We start from the raw sequence: 18,840 nt of genomic DNA, 5'->3' as shown, positions 1-18,840 counted from the left end.
CCTCTTGGCTGGGGGATATTTACAGTGAACATTGGAATTTGGTTCTTTTTTTCTGTAAGTAGATGATTGATATTTGACTAGTAGCTAGAAGCTTTCTGGTATCATGTAATTACAAACCCAAGAGAGGAACCAAGAAATAATTCTCACAGACAACATTAGAGCCCACTGTTCCAGTCCACCAGATATGAGAGGAGAATGCCTTTACTTGAGGGGCAGTGGTGCCCTCAGCTGTAGGCTAATACATCTGATTGGGGATGACCCTTGGACTGGTTTACGAGCCTGTCCAGCTCTCTGTCTCAGATTGTTCAGGAGTAAAGTCCACAGCAGGTAGGCGGGGGACTGCTTTCGTAGTCAGCCAGCGTAAGTTTATGTATTTGCCTGGCAGACCCATTTCTATCACTTCTAACTCTTTGCAGGATCGAGACTGGAAGCCTTGACTCTGGAAAGTTTCTGTTCCATCATGAAGCCATCAGTGTTTGTTCTGCTGGTCCTAAGCTCCTGTCTATGGCAGTCACATACCCAGGAGACAGAAGTTGTCACCTTGGCTCCAGAGCAGACTGTGAATACAACTGAGACTAAGCAAGAAGAGGACAGTGAATGGGGTATAGGTTCCATCCGAGATAGCTTTGAGGCAGTTAATGGTTATTTTGATTCTTTTCTGGAGCTGCTTGGAGGTCGTAATGGGGTCTGTCAATACAGGTGCCGATATGGTGAGTATAGTAAGAAAAAACTCAAAATTGTACAATGTTATTTTTAATGGCAATGTTTTTACCAATTTCGTTTGATTTTTAGACCAATGTCTTCTTTCTGTTTCATATATATATATATATATATATATATATATACACATTAATTGCATTCGTAATCTGAGTCCTGACCTGATTGTATAGGTGGTATATATATATATATATATATATATATATATAATTTTTCTAAATCCACTTATACCACAACAGGATGCTTTTCACAAATTATCCTGGCAGGTTGTCAATTCATGTAACATACACATCTTTGTCATGTTTGAGGAAACAAGCATGTTCCGGGAAACTTTATATCAAATGTGTGTGTGTGTGTGTGTGTGTGTGTGTGTGTGTGTGTGTGTGTGTGTAAGCTGTATACAGTCGCAGGCCACTGGACCTGTGAATCGGACATACATTGTACCACCATCCTAGCGTCACCTGAATCCTGTCATCTCTAGATAAACAAGCTACAAAGTTGTTTTGGTTTACGATTACCTCCATGAAATCAATTCTGTGGATCCGTTCATAGCTCTCATTCTGAAGGGAAAGGTGGGCAGATGAGCATTTGAAATCCTGGGGTCCCTGGAATTGGGTCTACACATTTACTTCTTGGCACCATGTTATTAGGATTCATCCCCTTGATTTGTTCCTTGGGGATAAGATGAATATTTTCCTTTTTTTAATTAATATGGAAATTCAATTTATTCACAAGGAAGCCATTTTATAATGGTCGAGATAAGAATAAGTCTGCAGTTACTCAAAGAAGTCACACTCCTATATATTTACATACCCGCCCACCCGCTCAGGCCACTGGACTAGCAAACCTGTGTTTGCTTGGAAAGGCCTCCATCACCCCATAATGATGTCACATACAAAGTATTTGTCACACAACCAAAATAAAAGAGCAGTTGATCTCTGTTTTGCTGTGACTATCAGGGTCAAAATTCCACCATGGGATTAGTTTGGTTGTTTGCTTGTGTACCTTCCTAATTCATTTATTGACAAAACCTGATAAATCCCAGTGTTGACCACAGGGAGTCAAAGTGTTATCTTATGGCAAAAAAATGTACAAAGCCTGGGGCATATTCTGAAAAGGGCACCAGACCCTCACAGAAGCACATGTCAGGTCAATTCGGAGTCAATGAGTGGATAATGGAAATCTAAAACTAAGGAGAATAACTGCACAAAAGCACCTCTGGCTGAAATTGAATTGCAGGAAAAAGTACTGAGGGCTTACAACACCACCAGCTACCCAACTTACACAAAACAAGATTTTTCCAAACAAAGCAGATTTCAAATGGATTTATTTCCGTGCCACTTACCAGCTTATGTGTTTCATCTAATGAATGTGTGGACATTAGAGAACTTGACAAAATTTGTCAAAAATCTAATCAGGTTGAATTCCTCTTTATATTATTTACCTTATTGTATAGTACTCTAAAAACAAGTATATCCTTTTTTTTATTTAGCACTGACTTAAAAATTGGCAGAGATTTCAAGAAAGGTAATGATGTTAGCAAAGTGAACAAGTAGTATGGTAGATGGGTGGGCTGGGCTGGCTTTTTTATGTGTTTGAAAGTCTAAAAGACAGCAGAGTGAGTGATGTCACCTCAGTGCCAGCCAGTTCAAGCGAGTGCTGCTGATGTTGAACTATCTGTGCCAGGTTGCTGGCTCAAGGACAGTCTGTGCCTACTAAGATTGACTGATTCCTCCTGGCTCACAGCCTGCAAATACACTTTCATTAAAGTGATCACCAAGCTTTCAGAACTCGGCTTCCATTGGTGAAAGTACATCACTCAATGAAGACTATGCTATATATTACAGTTCAGATTAAACAAAAAGCCCTCTGACACATGCTCGCTGTTTTTTTATTGTGTTCCAGTCTAGCAAATGTTTTTATTAGTGGTGTCGGAAATTTTGTGATTTAGAGGAAGGCTTTTTACATTAATTTTCAGTTTTAGCACTCAAGCCTCATATTTTGCGTTCATAACTTCTATGATCATGGGCAGTCTTCAGACCAGTGGTTTCACTAGTGGGGTTCAGGGGGTGCAGACCACACTGGGTGACACCCAAATGACTGCCTATATAATTTCTTTGCAGTGCTTTAGGCTGAAGGGGGATGCCAAACTGATTAATAAAATGGAGACAGTCCATGGGCTGAAATCACCACCTGCTCAATGAAATGACAAGAGTGTCCATGCCCCATTAACAGTAGGAATTACCTGGCTGGTTGTGCGTATGCTGAATTATTTAACGTATGACCAACTCTCTTTTAAGGAGCTCTATTTATACAATACAATACAATACAGTTTATTTTTATATAGCCCAAAATCACACAAGAAGTGCCGCAATGGGCTTTAACAGGCCCAGCCTCTTGACAGCCCCCCAGCCTTGAATCTCTAAGAAGACAAGGAAAAACTCCCAAAAAAACCCTTGTAGGGAAAAAATGGAAGAAACCTTGGGAAAGGCAGTTCAAAGAGAGACCCCTTTCCAGGTAGGTTGGGCGTGCAGTGGGTGTCAAAAAGAAGGGGGTCGATACAATACAATACACAGAACAGAACAAATCCTCAATACAGTATAAAAATAAAAATTTTAGAAGTATGGAGTAGAATTTAACAGTAGATTATATCACATAATATGATTTGGATTTGTTTAGAGTCCTGGAGACCTCATTCATCAAGCTGCCTCCCCCCATTTGGCCATTCCACAGTTGAAATAGTGCTAATCTGATGAAAGCACCCCTCTTTCCCACAATTCCTGCGATCCTCCATCAGGGATGAGTTTACCTTAGGCAGGCAAAACAACTTGGCAGGTGGGCCGTGGCACCAAGTGCCACATTTGAGTACCGAGAAGAGAAACAGAATAGGTGAGGGTTAGTATCCAATAACTATCATGTTACTTATGTTTTAGTGCTAACGACTAACAACAGAGATGCAGTCTGTACAGTTAATCAGCAGCTCTAGTCAGGATATGCTAAACTGAAGTAGTGAGTCTTCAGCCGGGATTTAAAAGCTGAGTCCGAAGGGGCATCTCTTATAGTAGCAGGCAGACCATTCCACAGTTTAGGGGCCCTGTAACTAAAAGCTCAACCTCCCACTGTTATTTTATTAATCCTTGGAATCATAAGCAGACCGGCATCTTGAGATCTTAATGTGCGCTCTGGTTTGTAAGTCATGATAAGTTCAGACAAGTAAGCCGGATCTAGGCCATTTAATGCTTTATATGTTAAAAGGAGGATTTATCAAGTCACTCAGGGGCCTATGGAGATCATAATCCAACCCTGGTTACCACAACGGGTGACACCAACCCTAGTGACGCCACTACTTCAGATTTCTCTCTTATGAGTAAGTCAGCTATGCTAATTTTAAAAAACACCCATCTATTAAATTTCCCACCACCCATTACTGAATCTGCTTATTCTAAAAACTGCTACAGCCTCACTCAGCAACCAGGAACAGAACAGGACAGGAACAAACCTTGCATGGGTTGTTATCCCAAGAATCCATCTACTTATGGGGCCAAACATTAACCTAAAATGTATGAGTTTAGGTGCAAAAGGAAACTGCAGGACACAAGGATCAAAATGATACGGATAAATTGTGCAAAGTAAGACAGGGCATCAAATGTAAATGTAAGACTGTTGTGCCAATCACCTTGCTAGTCATGAGAGGAGTACCATGATTCTAGATGAAGGAGGTATACAGTATGTTCATTTATGTATTACCTAACGTGTTTATCCAGTTTAGGGTTACAGGGAGTGAGTGGCTATCCTGGCTTCACTGAGTATGATGAAAGAATCAGCCCTCGACAGGACACCCTTGCATATGCCAGGCCAGTAAGGTATTAAGTTAACAGGCTTGTACTTGGGACATACACAGGAAGAACATGCAAAATCCACACAGACAGTGCCCCAGCAGAGATTCAAACTCAGAATTCTGAAGCTATGAGGTAGCCACACTTGCTATGATGCCACCCTATGAGGGGAATAGGCATATAATACATGAAACACAAAAGACAATACTTGTAGTGGCTTATTTCCCGTCTTCCTCCCAATGTGTGTGTTAGGTTTGTGTGGCAGCTCCAAGTTGGTCTCATGTACTGTGAGTGGACCACAAAATGAAACGGACGTGCTGATACTGTGTGACCTCGAGCAAGTCACTGGACCTGCCTGTGATCCAATTGGAAAACCAAAAGTAACATAACCAATTGTATCATAAATGTTGTAAGTCACCTTGGATAAAGGCATCAGCTAAATAAGTAAATGCAAACATCCAGGGTTGCATCCTGTCATGTACCAAATCTGCTTGAATAGGCTCCACTTGCTTTGAAAATGATAAGTTAATCTTCAGCCCTATATTTATAAGTGTCTAAGTCTTAGTCAAAGAATTAAACCTCTTTATCCAATTAATAGGTTTCTAGGGTCATTATTGTCACATGTAAAGAGTACAGTGAAATTCATACTTTGGTTGAGACTGTTATTTTAAAATGAGTTCATCAAGAACACGGGGACACAGTTGGAAACTTGTTAAGGGTAAATTTCGCGCAAACATTAGGAAGTTTTTCTTCACACAAAGAACAATAAACACTACCAAGTAGTGTGTTAGACAGTAAGACTTTAAAGACTTTCAAAACTCAACTTGATGTTATTGTAGAAGAATTAAGTGGATAGGGCTGGTGAACTTTGTTGGGCTGAATGGCCTGTTCTCGTCTAGAATGTTCTAATGTTCTAATACTCATACTTGCATGTGCTAAAGAACATATTACATGATGCCACTCTCTCAAAACCTTTCGCTTTCTTTTCTGAAATAAATACCTTACCTCAAAATTTCTATCTATCTAAATAATCTTTTTCCGAGATGCCTTCTACTACTTGACTTATGTATGAAATATTGACAAGAAAAACTGACAAAGAAAATCTGGCTCTTAAGATCTAGCTCTAAGATAATATTGGGGTTTTGGTGTTATTGGCCTGCCCAAGGAGGTTAGCCTTTAGTCACTTTTACAACCTTTTGGAGGCAATGACACCAAAATAAAAGATGTTTTTTTTTTTATTATCTTCCTATCTTTCTCAATTACATTTTCTCTCTCTGACTCATTCTACATGCCCTTTACTGCAAATGTGTGATATCAGAGAGCATCAAACAAAAACGGTTTGTGTCTAGGTGCACACATATTAAAACTTTCCATTTACATGTATTAAAATTGGCACACCATGTCATACAAGGTGTACTGTTTATTATCCAATGAGTTATGTACCTATTTTACCCATTTACATTACAAAATAAACGCATGTGAATGAAATTTATGAAATGTTAGGGACAAAAAGAAATAATGGGAGCAGCCAAAAGAAGAAGAAGAAGGGACAAAAAGAAACTCACAGTGCATCATAGTGATATGTGGTTATCACGGTTAATCCGTTCCAGACTCTACCGCGATAAATGAATTTTCACGAAGTAGGATTCTTTATTTATAAATCGAATATTTTCGCAGTTAGAGTATAGAAAACCTGTTTATGACCTTCTAAATACGTTTTTTAACATTATTAGAGCCCTCTAGACATGAAATAACATCCTTTAGTCACCATTACACTCGTATTACCCAATATATTAGACAAAATAAGAGAAAATAAGACATATTAGACGTTACAAATATCATATTATTATTATTGTACTGTGCATTTAATTACACACACACACACACACAGTTCTTACACACAACCACTAACCTATGAAGGCACGAGCTCAGTAGGAGAGTCTTCAGGTTGTAAGCTGGAGCGTTGATCTCACCCTCAGAGGACACAGACGCCCCTGAGAAAACCCCTGAAACAGCTGACAGTCTACCTTCACATTGCTCCTTACCCTTCTTACTTGCGCTATAACGTGCGATAAACCTCTCACGTGGTACTCCGCTTACTTAAAAGTATTGTGCAGCGCCTCTCAGCTTTGGAATTGGTTGTTTTGTTTCTCTCTCTCTCAGACATACTCTGCTCCTGGCGGAACTGTCATCTCTGACTTGTCATGGAGCACATTTAAACTTTTGAAAAGAGACACATGTTTGCAGTGCTTTGAATAAAGTTCTTTTTTTTCTACAACCTCCTGTGTCTCTGTGCAAATCTGTGACACAAGCATGACAAGGTGGTGCAGTATCTTCAGCAGGTGCATCGTTGTCTTCTTCCGCTGAAGGAGTACTAGGAGTAGGCAGTGGGTGTCTGGGTGCGCAGCTGAAGAACATCTTGATAGGCAGTTGCTGCCGCTGTCTTTTCATATGTGTGAGGAGGCTTTTGTAGGGTATTGCCATCTTTGATCATATCCAAGAGTTTCACCTTCTGCTGGATGGTAAGCATCTTCCTCCGGCGCTTAGTTTCATTGTCAGAAGGCTTAGAAAAAGCAGCACCTTTAGAAGCCATCGTGGGGCTTAGATAAAAGTTCTCAGAAAGCGCATGTGTAGTGATGTAAGCATGTATGAGAAAAAATCGCGATAGAGTGAAGCCGCGAAAGTCGAAGCGTGATATAGCGAGGGATCACTGTATTAAATTCATTATTAATGTATCATAATCATATCATAATGTATCATGTAGATAGATAGATAGATAGATAGATAGATAGATAGATAGATAGATAGATAGATAGATAGATAGATAGATAGATAGATAGATAGATAGATAGATAGATAGATAGATAGATAGATAGATAGATACTTTATTAATCCCAAGGGGAAATTCACATACTCCAGCAGCAGCATACTGATAAAAAATATATTAAATTAAAGAGTGATAACAATGCAGGTATACAGACAGACAGTAACTTTAAATAATGTTAACGTTTACCCCTCCGGGTGGAATTGAAGAGTCGCATAGTGTGGGGGAGGAACGATCTCCTCAGTCTGTCAGTGGAAAAGGACAGTGACAGCAGTCTGTCGCTGAAGCTGCTCCTCTGTCTGGAGATGATACTGTTTAGTGGATGCAGTGGATTCTCCATGATTGACAGGAGCCTGCTCAGTGCCCATCGCTTTGCCACAGATGTCAAACTGTCCAGCTCCGTGCCTACAATAGAGCCTGCCTTCCTCACCAGTTTGTCCAGACGTGAGGCGTTCCTCTTCTTTATGCTGCCTCCCCAGCACACCACCGCGTAGAAGAAGGTGTTCGCCACAACCGTCTGATAGAACATCTGCAGCATCTTATTGCAGATGTTGAAGGACGCCAGCCTTCTAAGGAAGTACTTGTTCTTATACTTATAAGTACTTGTACTTGTAAGGGTACGCGGCACTGCTTGGAGTGGAGTAAAGTGCATGTCCGGACACTACAAAAATTTCTCAGCGGGAAAAATTTTGTTCATAAAAACAAAGTTTCACTTACTAAATCCACCATAGGGAACACTAAAAGTGGATCTTAGGGGCACTTCCCTAAAAAAAATCACAGGTGTGGTTACTAAATAAAGTTCCCAAATGGAAATTTTCAGACTGAAGCATAGCCTGAGGTCATCCCCTACATAAATAGGGAATCAATGCCAAATTAGGTGGTGATACATTGTGGATTTGCATAGCGGAAAAACACACAGACACACAAACACATGTACAGCTTTGTATATTAGATTCATTGTTTCGTGGGTTGAACACCATTTTCAGTCTGAATTTTTCCGTTTCTGAGTTAAAGTAAGGCCAATATACCCTGGAATAGTTTGCACTTTCTGTTCGGTTCATTAAATGATTTTCTAAGGCATCAAAATGTAATTTAGGCTTTAACTAGTTTCTTCCCGTTTTAAAAGAGTGACCTTTTTAATTAGTAGGATAAAATTTGTCAACTAAGATTCATTGTTTTCACTTCGATGTTTATTTTGTTTGTACCAATGATTTTTTTTTGGTCATTTTTTGTTGCACAATTAACAGGATTCCAACCCATAATCCTCTTGCACTGACTAATAGAAAGTTTTGGAATAACAGTCATGCTTTTGTTAACCAGGGTGGTAAGAAACACAGAGTTGCACTTAGCATAGGTAACATAGGTTTTTACGCAATAAATTAATTTATTTGTATTGCATATAATTTTCTAGGTTCTTGAAAAGTCTACATAACTGTAAGTAAATACTGCACATTGTCATCTGTCAAGGTTCACAGAAATGAAACTCTGATCAAATTTCTACCCATTTTATTTTATTGAAGGCTTTTTGTCAGCCTGCTAGAATCTAGACAGACGGCATCTTGTTTGGATTAATGCTGATCTTATCAGTTGCAAATTTTAAATGCCTTGAATTGTACCAAGCGACGCTGCAAAAGAAATGCCAAACCTCTACACATTATTTCTTTTGTGGTCTATAAATGAAGTTGTCTGAGACACCATTTGCTGTATGCAGCGTGGCAGGAAGACCTAGGGTGCCACATAAAGAAAATGGCAAAGATTATTTTACCTTAATACTAGGGGCTTTGCCCCCTGCTTGCTTCGCTCGCCAACCCCCGGGCCTGCGCTACATGCTAGCCACTTTGCGGTTCTGCCACTTGCGTATGGGGATGTCCAATTTAAACAGGTTGTTATTTTCATGGAAATTGTTACATATGCATAATAGACCTAACTATTTTACATTACAGCGAGTAATTAAACATATTAAAAAATAGTAAAACATAATAATTTGAAAGTAAATTGTTACATGTTGCATTAGAGTTATTCGTTGCATAATACGATTTCGTTCTGTTTGGCTTTGAAATTAACACGCAAATAATTTTTAAACTTACACTTTTAAAGCAAAACTTCAGTAAAAACAATTTTTTGAATTACATTTTCGTCAATGTCGCATTGAATTTTGGTTCTGTGTTTGGACTTTCATCGTGACAATGCAACGTATAACTGCCCGTGATTGAATTTCGTTTCTTTCTCTCTTTTAAATAAAACAACTTTTTCAAATGTTTGGCTCTGAGATTTGTTAATTGTCTTTGCAAAAGCTATTCTAACGGGAAACTGTTAATGTTTTAATATGAATGGCATATCAAGATCTCCTTTGTTGTCTAATGTTATCCACGGGATATGTACTACATTACCTTTCTTGGATACATCCTTCTTTCTACAGTAATTCGTGCAGTGATGGTGTTAACGGTTGTATTTATTCTTCAGGATATTGTAAGTTGATGTTTTCATCTTCCACAGCATCACCACCAACTGTTTCAGCATAGTCTATTGATACGCACTTAACCAATTTGTCATGTAACCGAACATCATTTCTGGTGTTAATTCATTTGATTTCATTGTTTCTCGCTGCTAGGATTGCCCGTGTACTCATTTTTTCTGTTGATAACAGTACCATGTGCGTGGCTGAATATGGTTGAGAGGAGGGAGTGACTTGAAAAAAATCTCATGGCCAAAGTCTTGTCTTGTGCGACTTGAAAAAATCTCTTGAAAAAAGTCTTGTCTCATCCCAGGATTTTTTTTATACAATAGAGAGATATTGTTCTTGATTATTTAATAGTAATTTGCAACTGTGGTAACTATTAAATAACTAATTTATGGATGTGATAGGGAATATACACCTCATTCTAGATTAGATAGATAAATTAGCACAGTTATCTATGTTCCTACCCTCGCCTATAGTCATGAGCTATGGGTAGTGACCGAAAGAACGAGATCGCGAATACAAGCGGCTGAAATGAGTTTCCTCCGCAGGGTGTCTGGACTCTCCCTTAAAGATAGGGTGAGAAGCTCAGTCATCCGGGAGGGGCTCAGAGTAGAGCCGCTGCTCCTCTGCATCGAGAGGAGTCAGATGAGGTGGCTCGGGCATCTGATCAGGATGCCTCCTGGACGCCTCCCTGGTGAGGTGTTCTGGGCACGTCTAACCGGGAGGAGGCCCCGGGGAAGACCCAGGACACGTTGGAGGGACTATGTCTCTCGACTGGCCTGGGAACGCCTTGGGATTCTCCCGGAAGAGCTAGAAGAAGTGGCCGGGGAGAGGGAAGTCTGGGCATCTCTGCTCAAGCTGCTGCCCCCACGACCCGACCTCGGATAAGCGGGAGACAATGGATGGATGGATGGATGGATGGAAATTAGCACAGTTACAAACTCCGTATTGCAAGCTTCATTCCAGGAGCAACAATGGCTTTCTCCTGGGGGGCATTTCAATGTGGGATGTACTGGGCACATATCTGCTTAGCATATGCATCTTAAACAACTGGTGAGCTAGCCAAAAAGATCAATGCAAACTAAAAATGATAAAGCACAACTTGTGTCTGAGGCTAACTCAGAATGCCTTGCAGTTATACTTTCAGGTGGCTGAAGGTCTCTATATCCTGTATTTGGATTCATCTGGTTTACAGTGAAGCTTTGAAAAACGTAAGAATCTAATCAAATGAATCATAAAGGCACCATTTTGAATGTGTAGTATAAGAACACACGCAACATACTTTGCAATAGTTAGTGATGCTGTCTCACGATGTCTTGGTGGATGTGTTCATTCTACTCATGTCTGTGAGGGCTTTTCTCTGGAGACTATGGAATTCCTCCCACATCCCAGAAAAGTGTGTATTAGGTTAATGGGCATTTCTAAATTTGTCCCATTTGTGAATGGGCCTGAGTGAGTTGTGCAATGGACTGGTAGTCTATCCAATGTTTCTTTCTGCTTCATGTTTGATGCAGCTAGCTCCAGGCAAACCTGAACTGGATTAGGTGGTTTTGAAACTATTATATAAATGTAAGAACGCTTTTTGTGCTACACTGGCTCTTATGAACATAATCCTCTAGGGGGAAACCTTAGTCTGATCTAACCATTTTTTTTTCCCTTGGCCTCCAGGGAAAGCCCCAATGCCACGGCCGGAATACAAGACTCCAGAGCCTAATGGATGCAGTTCCTACTTCTTGGGCCTCCAGGTACCAGAGAGTGTATGTAAAAAAACATTTTTACCTGAAAACAGATCCGACTTTGGCCTGTGAAGAAGACAGTTACTCTTTTTAGTCTATTAAATCATTCTTTTCAAGTTTATACAGTCTGTCTTTCTTGTTCAGCTTCTTTTAAACATTCAACATTCAGACATTTTTGCTACCAACAAATTAATCTATCTATTCTTTCTTTAATAGCAAGAGTTTAATGATGCATCTCTTTCATCTTAGTTTGATCTGGGAATCCCAGCAATGACCAAATGTTGCAATCAATTGGACCTCTGCTACGATACCTGTGGAGCGAACAAGTACCGATGTGATGCCAAGTTTCGTTGGTGTCTGTATGGAATTTGCTCAGATCTCAAGAAGAGTCTGGGATTCGTATCCAAAGTTGAAAGTAAGTGCTCTTCTAAGTATTGTCTGCAATTGCATTTTTAAAAATAAATAAAAATAATGATTGCATTTTGTTACACAGCACAAATAAAGTAATTGGTTATACACTAAATAATAAATCGTCATTAGCATCATCTTCATTCTGTTTTCTTAGTGAGGGTCACAGTAGCAAAACAGAACATCCTCTAGCCAATTCTGGGGAAACCCAGATGTTTCCAGGACAGTTGAGAAATAAAAGTCCTGCAGCTTTGCTCCTCTCAGTGACCTTCATAGCTGATTCTTAACTAGCTCCTGTTGGTTCAGAGAAGCAGCAGTTATACTTTGAGTTATTTTGCCATAGTGAATGAGTCCAGAAACCTTGTACAGGACCTATATACAGTAGAGCACTTTGGGTTGCCTTTGGGATCCTTAGAACCCAGGATATCGATAGTCATAAAAACCAAAGTGGTCTAGTGCAGTGAGGACACAGAGCAACAAAGGTAGGTGCAAACACAGCTTTGTACAATTTACAAAAAAAAAAATGAAACAAGCAGTGTCTCAAAGAATGAAGTGTACTGCAAAGTCATCTAAAAAAATAAATAGATAATCCATGATAAAAACAAGGGCTCTTACGTGGGAGTTAAAATCGGTCCAATAAATAAATCAAAAGAAGGTTAAAAGAATAAAACCATTCACACAAAACTGGTTTATGTTTACTGCTGCAAGCCTTCATGTCTTTCTCCTTCTTGTCTTCAACCCACTCACCCATCAGAGCTGAGACGCTGGTATGCGAGGTCAACCATTAAACCTCAGCCAGTCAACACTGGGATGCCAAAACCTAGCTTCATCTTCTTACCACCATCCCATGCATCTGGACAATGATCCTCAAAGCCAAACTGATGTTTCTGCTCTCTGGATGCTCAGTAGGAGCAACTCTACCCCAAGAACACTGACCTTCTCACTCACTGTAGGGCTTCTTCCCAACCACTATGCCTCTTGTCCATTGCACCTGCACAAACTTCTGATCTTACTCCACTTTTTTCAGTCCCGTCCCTTTCTCAATTTGCTCTCACCGTAGATCTTTCTCTCAATCCTTTCTCCTGCTCTGGTCTTGCTTAGGGTCCTTAAGACTCTGTGAGTGTAGGTGTTTTGTGTAATCAGGAACAGTTGAGCTGAACGCATCTGCATATTAACAAGCAATAAACTAACTTTCCCATTGAACATCCCACAGTTGCATAGCATTGCATCAGCATTCACCCACACCCACTGAGCCTGGGGGGCACTGTTTTTATTTCTAAAACCCTCACACCTCCATGGACCCTTAACACGCTTTACCACAAACTTGTGAATATAGGTGAGAATAGGAATGTAGACTGTGCGGTTAACTGACACATTCATCTGTGGACTTAGGTCCTACTTCATGACCATAGTCCAATCCTTTGCTTAAAAAAACTGCTGCTGATTTACTGTGTCAGTCGCACAATTGTTTCTACTGTATTCTTGCTTGTGAACAAGACCCTAAGGAACTTGGAGGCATTAGAATATTTCTGTTCAAGACAGCTGCTAACCTGTTATGTGGCAAGAGCAAGCAACTCTTTACTGTCGGAGGATCAGATATGGAGGTAGTAATTCTACCACATCACACTCAGTTGTACACTGTTCAAATACACACCAGAGACACGTCATAGTCTAATTCGGCCAAAAGGACAACATCGCCTGCAAACAGCAGAGATGCAACCAATATAAGTAACAGTGTGAGCAAAAACAAATGTAGCAAAATCACATGAAGTGATCTTTATATTGGTAAAATTGTTAGGAGGCATTAAATAGACCTTCAGTCGTCAATGCATCAACTCCTAATAAGAAGACAGAAGTCATCAGAGAATGGAGAATGACCCCCATTCTATAAAGTATTCAGTCCCTATGTTGTATGTGACAATGGGCGTGTATAATTATATTAATGAACAAAAATATTTTAATGAAATAAACAGTGCCATTTTCTGCTTGCAAAAAAACAAATTTATATTTTAATTGAGCTGGGTTACCTATTATTTGTGTGTAACCTTTTGTAGTGTATTTTCAATGTTTTTAATTTAATAATTAAGTCTTAGGGCCTAACACCTCTTTACTTTAGAATAAAAACAAGGGACTGAGCAATTTTGGGAGAATCCTCCTTGAAGCGGGAGATTTCTTGGTGGGATGGGTGGAAATAGTCAAAACTGTAGAAATGAAACCGTTCTGAACTTTTCTCTTGACAGATTTGCTTTTCCTTCACTCAGCACAATATTAACTTATTGATTTGTTTCAGCTTGCATAATTAAATTAACCTCACGTAAATGACCTCCTCCAAAATTTCTAGTTCATGTTCAGACCCTCTTGATCACAGCTTTTACCAAGTTGTGGGATGCCCTACCACACTCATCGGACGACTTGAGTGTTTGTTAATGTTCAGTTGCTCTCCACTGGTATGATTTAGAAAAAAAAGGTCTTTCTTATTACCGTGTTTCCCTGAAAATAAGCCCTAGCATGATTTTTCAGGATGCTCGTAATATAAGCCCTACTCCGAAAATAAGCCCTAGTTACGATCCGGCGCAGGCGCCTTTGGATGAGCGATAAATGCCTACCGCTACCGTATGTACACAGATGAACAGGAAATAATACCAGTATTTTGACCCCCCGACAAGATGAGTACAAAAAGAAAGAGCTATTCTGTCAAGTACAAGAAAGGAATTGTGGAGGAGTCCCAGGGCAAAAATCTTACTGTTTTCTGCAAAGAGAAGAAGTTGGATATCTGAATGCACTACGAGCAAGCTACATGGACAAGAGGTGCTCATTTAAGGAAAGCTCTATTGCTAGACATGAGAGATTGGGGCCAATTGTTCTAAAGCAAATGGAGTCGCAAGAAATTCATTTGGGGTTTGGGGTTTGGGGAGTTATGATGATGTTCCAGAAGATTATGACATGACAGTATTTGAATAAATGTAGATTTTTGTTCAAGAATACTAGGAGGTTGTGCCCCTGGCTTGCTTCGCACGCCAGCTCACGTTGTGAAGGGCGGGCTGAACGCACGCTATGCGGTCGGATCAGCCGCTGCCTTACTGCTGCCAAGCTGCGTCTTCTGCTTGTCACGCTGCGTGTCGATCATTTAAAAACCTGTGCAGCAGCTGTCCTTTTGTCTCACTGCCTTGTCTTGCGGGTCGTTAAAGTGTCTCCGAGAAAATCATGTATCGTCTCCTTCCAAGCCTTCCAAGATTTTTTTTATAATAGACAGAAATGTAGATTTTTGTTCAAGAATAAATGTACATTGTAGTTCAGTGGAAAAACTAGATATCCCCTGAAAATAAGCCCTAGCGCAACTTTTGGAGGATAAATTAATATAAGACTCTGTCTTATTTTCGGGGAAACACGGTAGAATAAAGAATTAGGAGGATAGTTAGCAGAAACATTAAACCTGTACATAAGTGCTCTCCTATTGGTATTCTTCATTATAAGTCCCTAGGCTTCATTAGTTCCTGATGGGCACAACGTAAAAACTAGAAAATGAGTTAAGACAAAGGTGAGCGAAGAAGGTTCAGAACCAGTCGCCAGTTCTGAAAACCCGACCCTCCTGACCTCCCTACTAATCAATCTTTATTTTCCACTTGTTTCTCTACAGCCTGTGAGACAATCGCAGACACAATGTTTAACACGGTCTGGACACTGGGATGCAAACCTTTTATGAACAGCCAGCGGGCTGCATGCATTTGTAATGAAGAAGAGAAGGATGAACTGTAGAATGGAAAACAATTCCACACCAATACTAGATCACTTTTGCCCTACGGCTCTTCAGAGACATCCAAAATTGTCAAATTTGTTTTGGAAAGATCTTCCCGTCAGCATTATAAAAGCTAATAATGTACAATATATGAAACAGAAGAGCAGCAAATTAAAAGAAAGTTTACCTCTTGGTCACACATAAAACTTGGCACTCTCTGCCCATGAAGAAGCAATGAAGAAAGATGCCATGTGAGCAGACCAGGAGCTACTGGAAAAAGTGAAAAATATCTGGAGCAATCCCAGTTTTGACCCGGTAGCTAAGTACTCTGGCACGCCTGGCAGAAAAAGCAATCACGCCTAGCGATCAGGCCCAAGACTGCATGCACTGTAATAGATCTGGAGACGCCATATTGCCTCACCTAAAGAAAGGGAGAGAAAGAAATGTATCTTCAAGATTGCATCTGATAAATTTACAGTGTACATTGCATTGCAGTTGTAATAGTAATTTAATAATAAAACTTTCTGAGAAACCAAGAAGCACAGAAGATGACAAGTATCTCTAAAAATGGGTATTGCTCCAAATTATATATTAAAATCAAAACGTTGGGCTGTATCATGAAAAATTAAGTTGGTTTGTTGCGTGTTTAGTAGAATTTATTTTGTATGTATAGTTTGTGGCAAATGGCACAGCAATTAACTTATTGGTAGATTTCACTGACAGCAATCTACAGAATAGCTAATGAATATTTTGCTAGATGCAATGAATTCACATTGTTAATTTAACTGGAGGCTGAAGATGTGAATTTAAAAGTCACGTTTGAATTTCTCAGTAGCAATGAAACAGATTTCTACAACCTCTGTGAACAGAAAACCCTTCTGTACCAAACCTGCACAACGTGGAGTTTTCTTTCCCCAGGTATGTGACAAAAAAGACGTGAATTTGACTGGCTACAGTGTGCCATGCTATATAAGTAACCTGTGATTCATGCTTTCATGTTTCTTATATTCTTGGTCAGCCCATTAAAGTTATGTGGAATTTGGTACTTAAATTAAATTGTGATTTGCTTTTTGTACACTTCTGTTCACTGTATGTGTGTTTTGCACATAGGCAGCGTGTTTAACTTATCGTTATTAAGCATGCTTACACTAATAAGCTCAGTGTACTATACAAGAATGACAAATTTCATATGACAAATAAAATGCTGCATAACCACAAAAAGTAATGTTGAAAAACAAACAGAGATTCATCATGCAATAAATACAATATTCTGTATTCAGACCTGCACACGTATGTACGGTGTGGTTTTACCTCCCAATTCTAACTTTCCCAGGTCATCCACATTCTATACTCAGTTGTAAATATCACATTTTCTGTACAAGCTTGCCCATTTCTTATGATTAATATACAGCTTCATATACTAGAATTTGTGGAATGTACAGCCCCAAATTAGAAAAAGTCGGGACGGTATGGAAAATGCAAATACTCATTCTTAGATTGACTTTGACTTTTATTTCATTACAGACAGTATGAACCCAAGATATTTCATGTTTTATCTGGTCATTGCTTTTAAACATTTCAATAATTTCCCAAACATTTGTTGACAGACTGGAGATCCTCTGCCCATCTTTGCTCCTCAAAGACTCCAAATCGTGATTACAATCATCTGTTTGAAATCACATCAGGATTTAATTATTTTAAATCATTACTTACTCTAATTTGCCACCATTTACAATGTGTTGCAGGCCTGAAATTCAGGAATGGATGTATGTTAACAAATGAAATGAAGCTGAGCAGACAAAACATGAAATATCTTGGGATCCTCCTGTCTGCGATGAAAGAAAAGTCAAATAAATTTAAGAATCCCTGCTTTTCTTATTTGCATTTTTTTCACACCATCCCAACTTTTTGGGGTTGTATATACACATTTGAGCATTTTGAGTATACTTAATACAGGATCCTCTCAAGTCTATTAGTGTATCCATTTCAAATGTCTGAAATGATTATTTTAACTTCTTGTTTTTAATTTTCAGTAAGGTTTTAGTGCAGCACAGTGGTGCTGTGGTTAGCACTGCCACCACCTCACAGCAGCAATAGGCTGGATTCAAATCACTACATGCTCTCCTTGTGTCTGCATTTCTCCAGTTTGCCTCTTGACTCTCAAACATTAATTACACGTTCTCAGCGAGCCTGGTATGACTTGCATTTACGGGGGGCTCTGATCAGGTTTTTAGGGCTGATACCAACCACCGATTTCATGTCACTTATCTTTTGATTCTAATAGTTTTTTTCCTTTATACGTTTAAAAAACTTTTTACACTAATCTCCAGCATAACCAGACATATAGAAGCCTCATGTCCTATATTAATGTATATATTTATAATTAAACTATAGACAACAGGTATTAATTTTTCATTTTTTATTAACAAAATGAAATTCTGTAGACTTATTGTTCAGTGACCATAAAATACTAAAATAAATAAAATTTCCATAAAGTACATACTTTAACATATAAAACATGTACAAAATATTTATTCATAATACATATGGCATAAAAGAAAATAAAATGCTTCTCATAATTACATGTCATATTGTTCAGTTTTCTCTGTAATGTACCTGTCTGAAACAAGGCTTAATTAAAAAAGTAGTTTTCACCATTTCTGTAACAACACCAAAAAAATAATATATATGTATATATATACACACACACATATATATATATATATATATATATATTTACACACACACACACACACAAATATATATATATATATATAGTCACAAAATCGACAAAAAGGTTTGGGGCAGACACCTGTATATTGCTTCCTGGTTGCAAAATTAAATGAATAATTGTACAGATGTGTACAGGTCAGAGTCCAAAACAGAACTGATTGCTTGTCACAAAGATGGCGGCTTTAAGGGAGTGGAAGTGATGTCATCAGTAGGTCCGGAAACCGTAAGTGATGTCACCTTTGGCACCGGAAACAGAAATGGCGTCATTGGGTCTAGGGAAAGTGATGGCATTGGGGGCAGACGGAATTTCCCATAAGTGGTCTGCAGAGAAGTGAGAGAAAGCGTTAGCACACTCCACCACCTCATGGTATATATATATTGTGATATAA

The 18,840-nt window shown here is 39.1% G+C and overlaps 1 protein-coding gene across 2 annotated transcripts; it reads left to right on the top strand.

Moving 5' to 3' along the window:
* Window positions 1-372: 372 nt before the first annotated feature.
* On the top strand, window positions 373-16,793 carry pla2g12b (phospholipase A2, group XIIB). 2 transcript variants are annotated; one of them, XM_028795214.2, is made up of 4 exons: window positions 373-710; window positions 11,507-11,583; window positions 11,824-11,989; window positions 15,620-16,793. In XM_028795214.2, exons 1-4 carry the CDS (start codon window positions 461-463, stop codon window positions 15,736-15,738), a joined length of 612 nt encoding a protein of 203 aa, XP_028651047.1. In that variant the 5' UTR covers window positions 373-460; the 3' UTR covers window positions 15,739-16,793. The 2 variants fall into 2 exon arrangements, with proteins under 2 accessions (XP_028651047.1, XP_028651046.1); XM_028795213.2 differs by having other exon boundaries at window positions 374-710; window positions 11,507-11,595.
* The last annotated feature ends 2,047 nt before the right edge of the window (window positions 16,794-18,840 follow it).

This window comes from Erpetoichthys calabaricus, chromosome 2 (assembly GCF_900747795.2).
Source record: "Erpetoichthys calabaricus chromosome 2, fErpCal1.3, whole genome shotgun sequence".
NCBI classification, from domain to species: domain Eukaryota; kingdom Metazoa; phylum Chordata; class Cladistia; order Polypteriformes; family Polypteridae; genus Erpetoichthys; species Erpetoichthys calabaricus.
The sequence above is the reverse complement of the archived record's forward strand: the minus strand, read 5'-3'. Positions and strand labels throughout refer to the sequence as shown.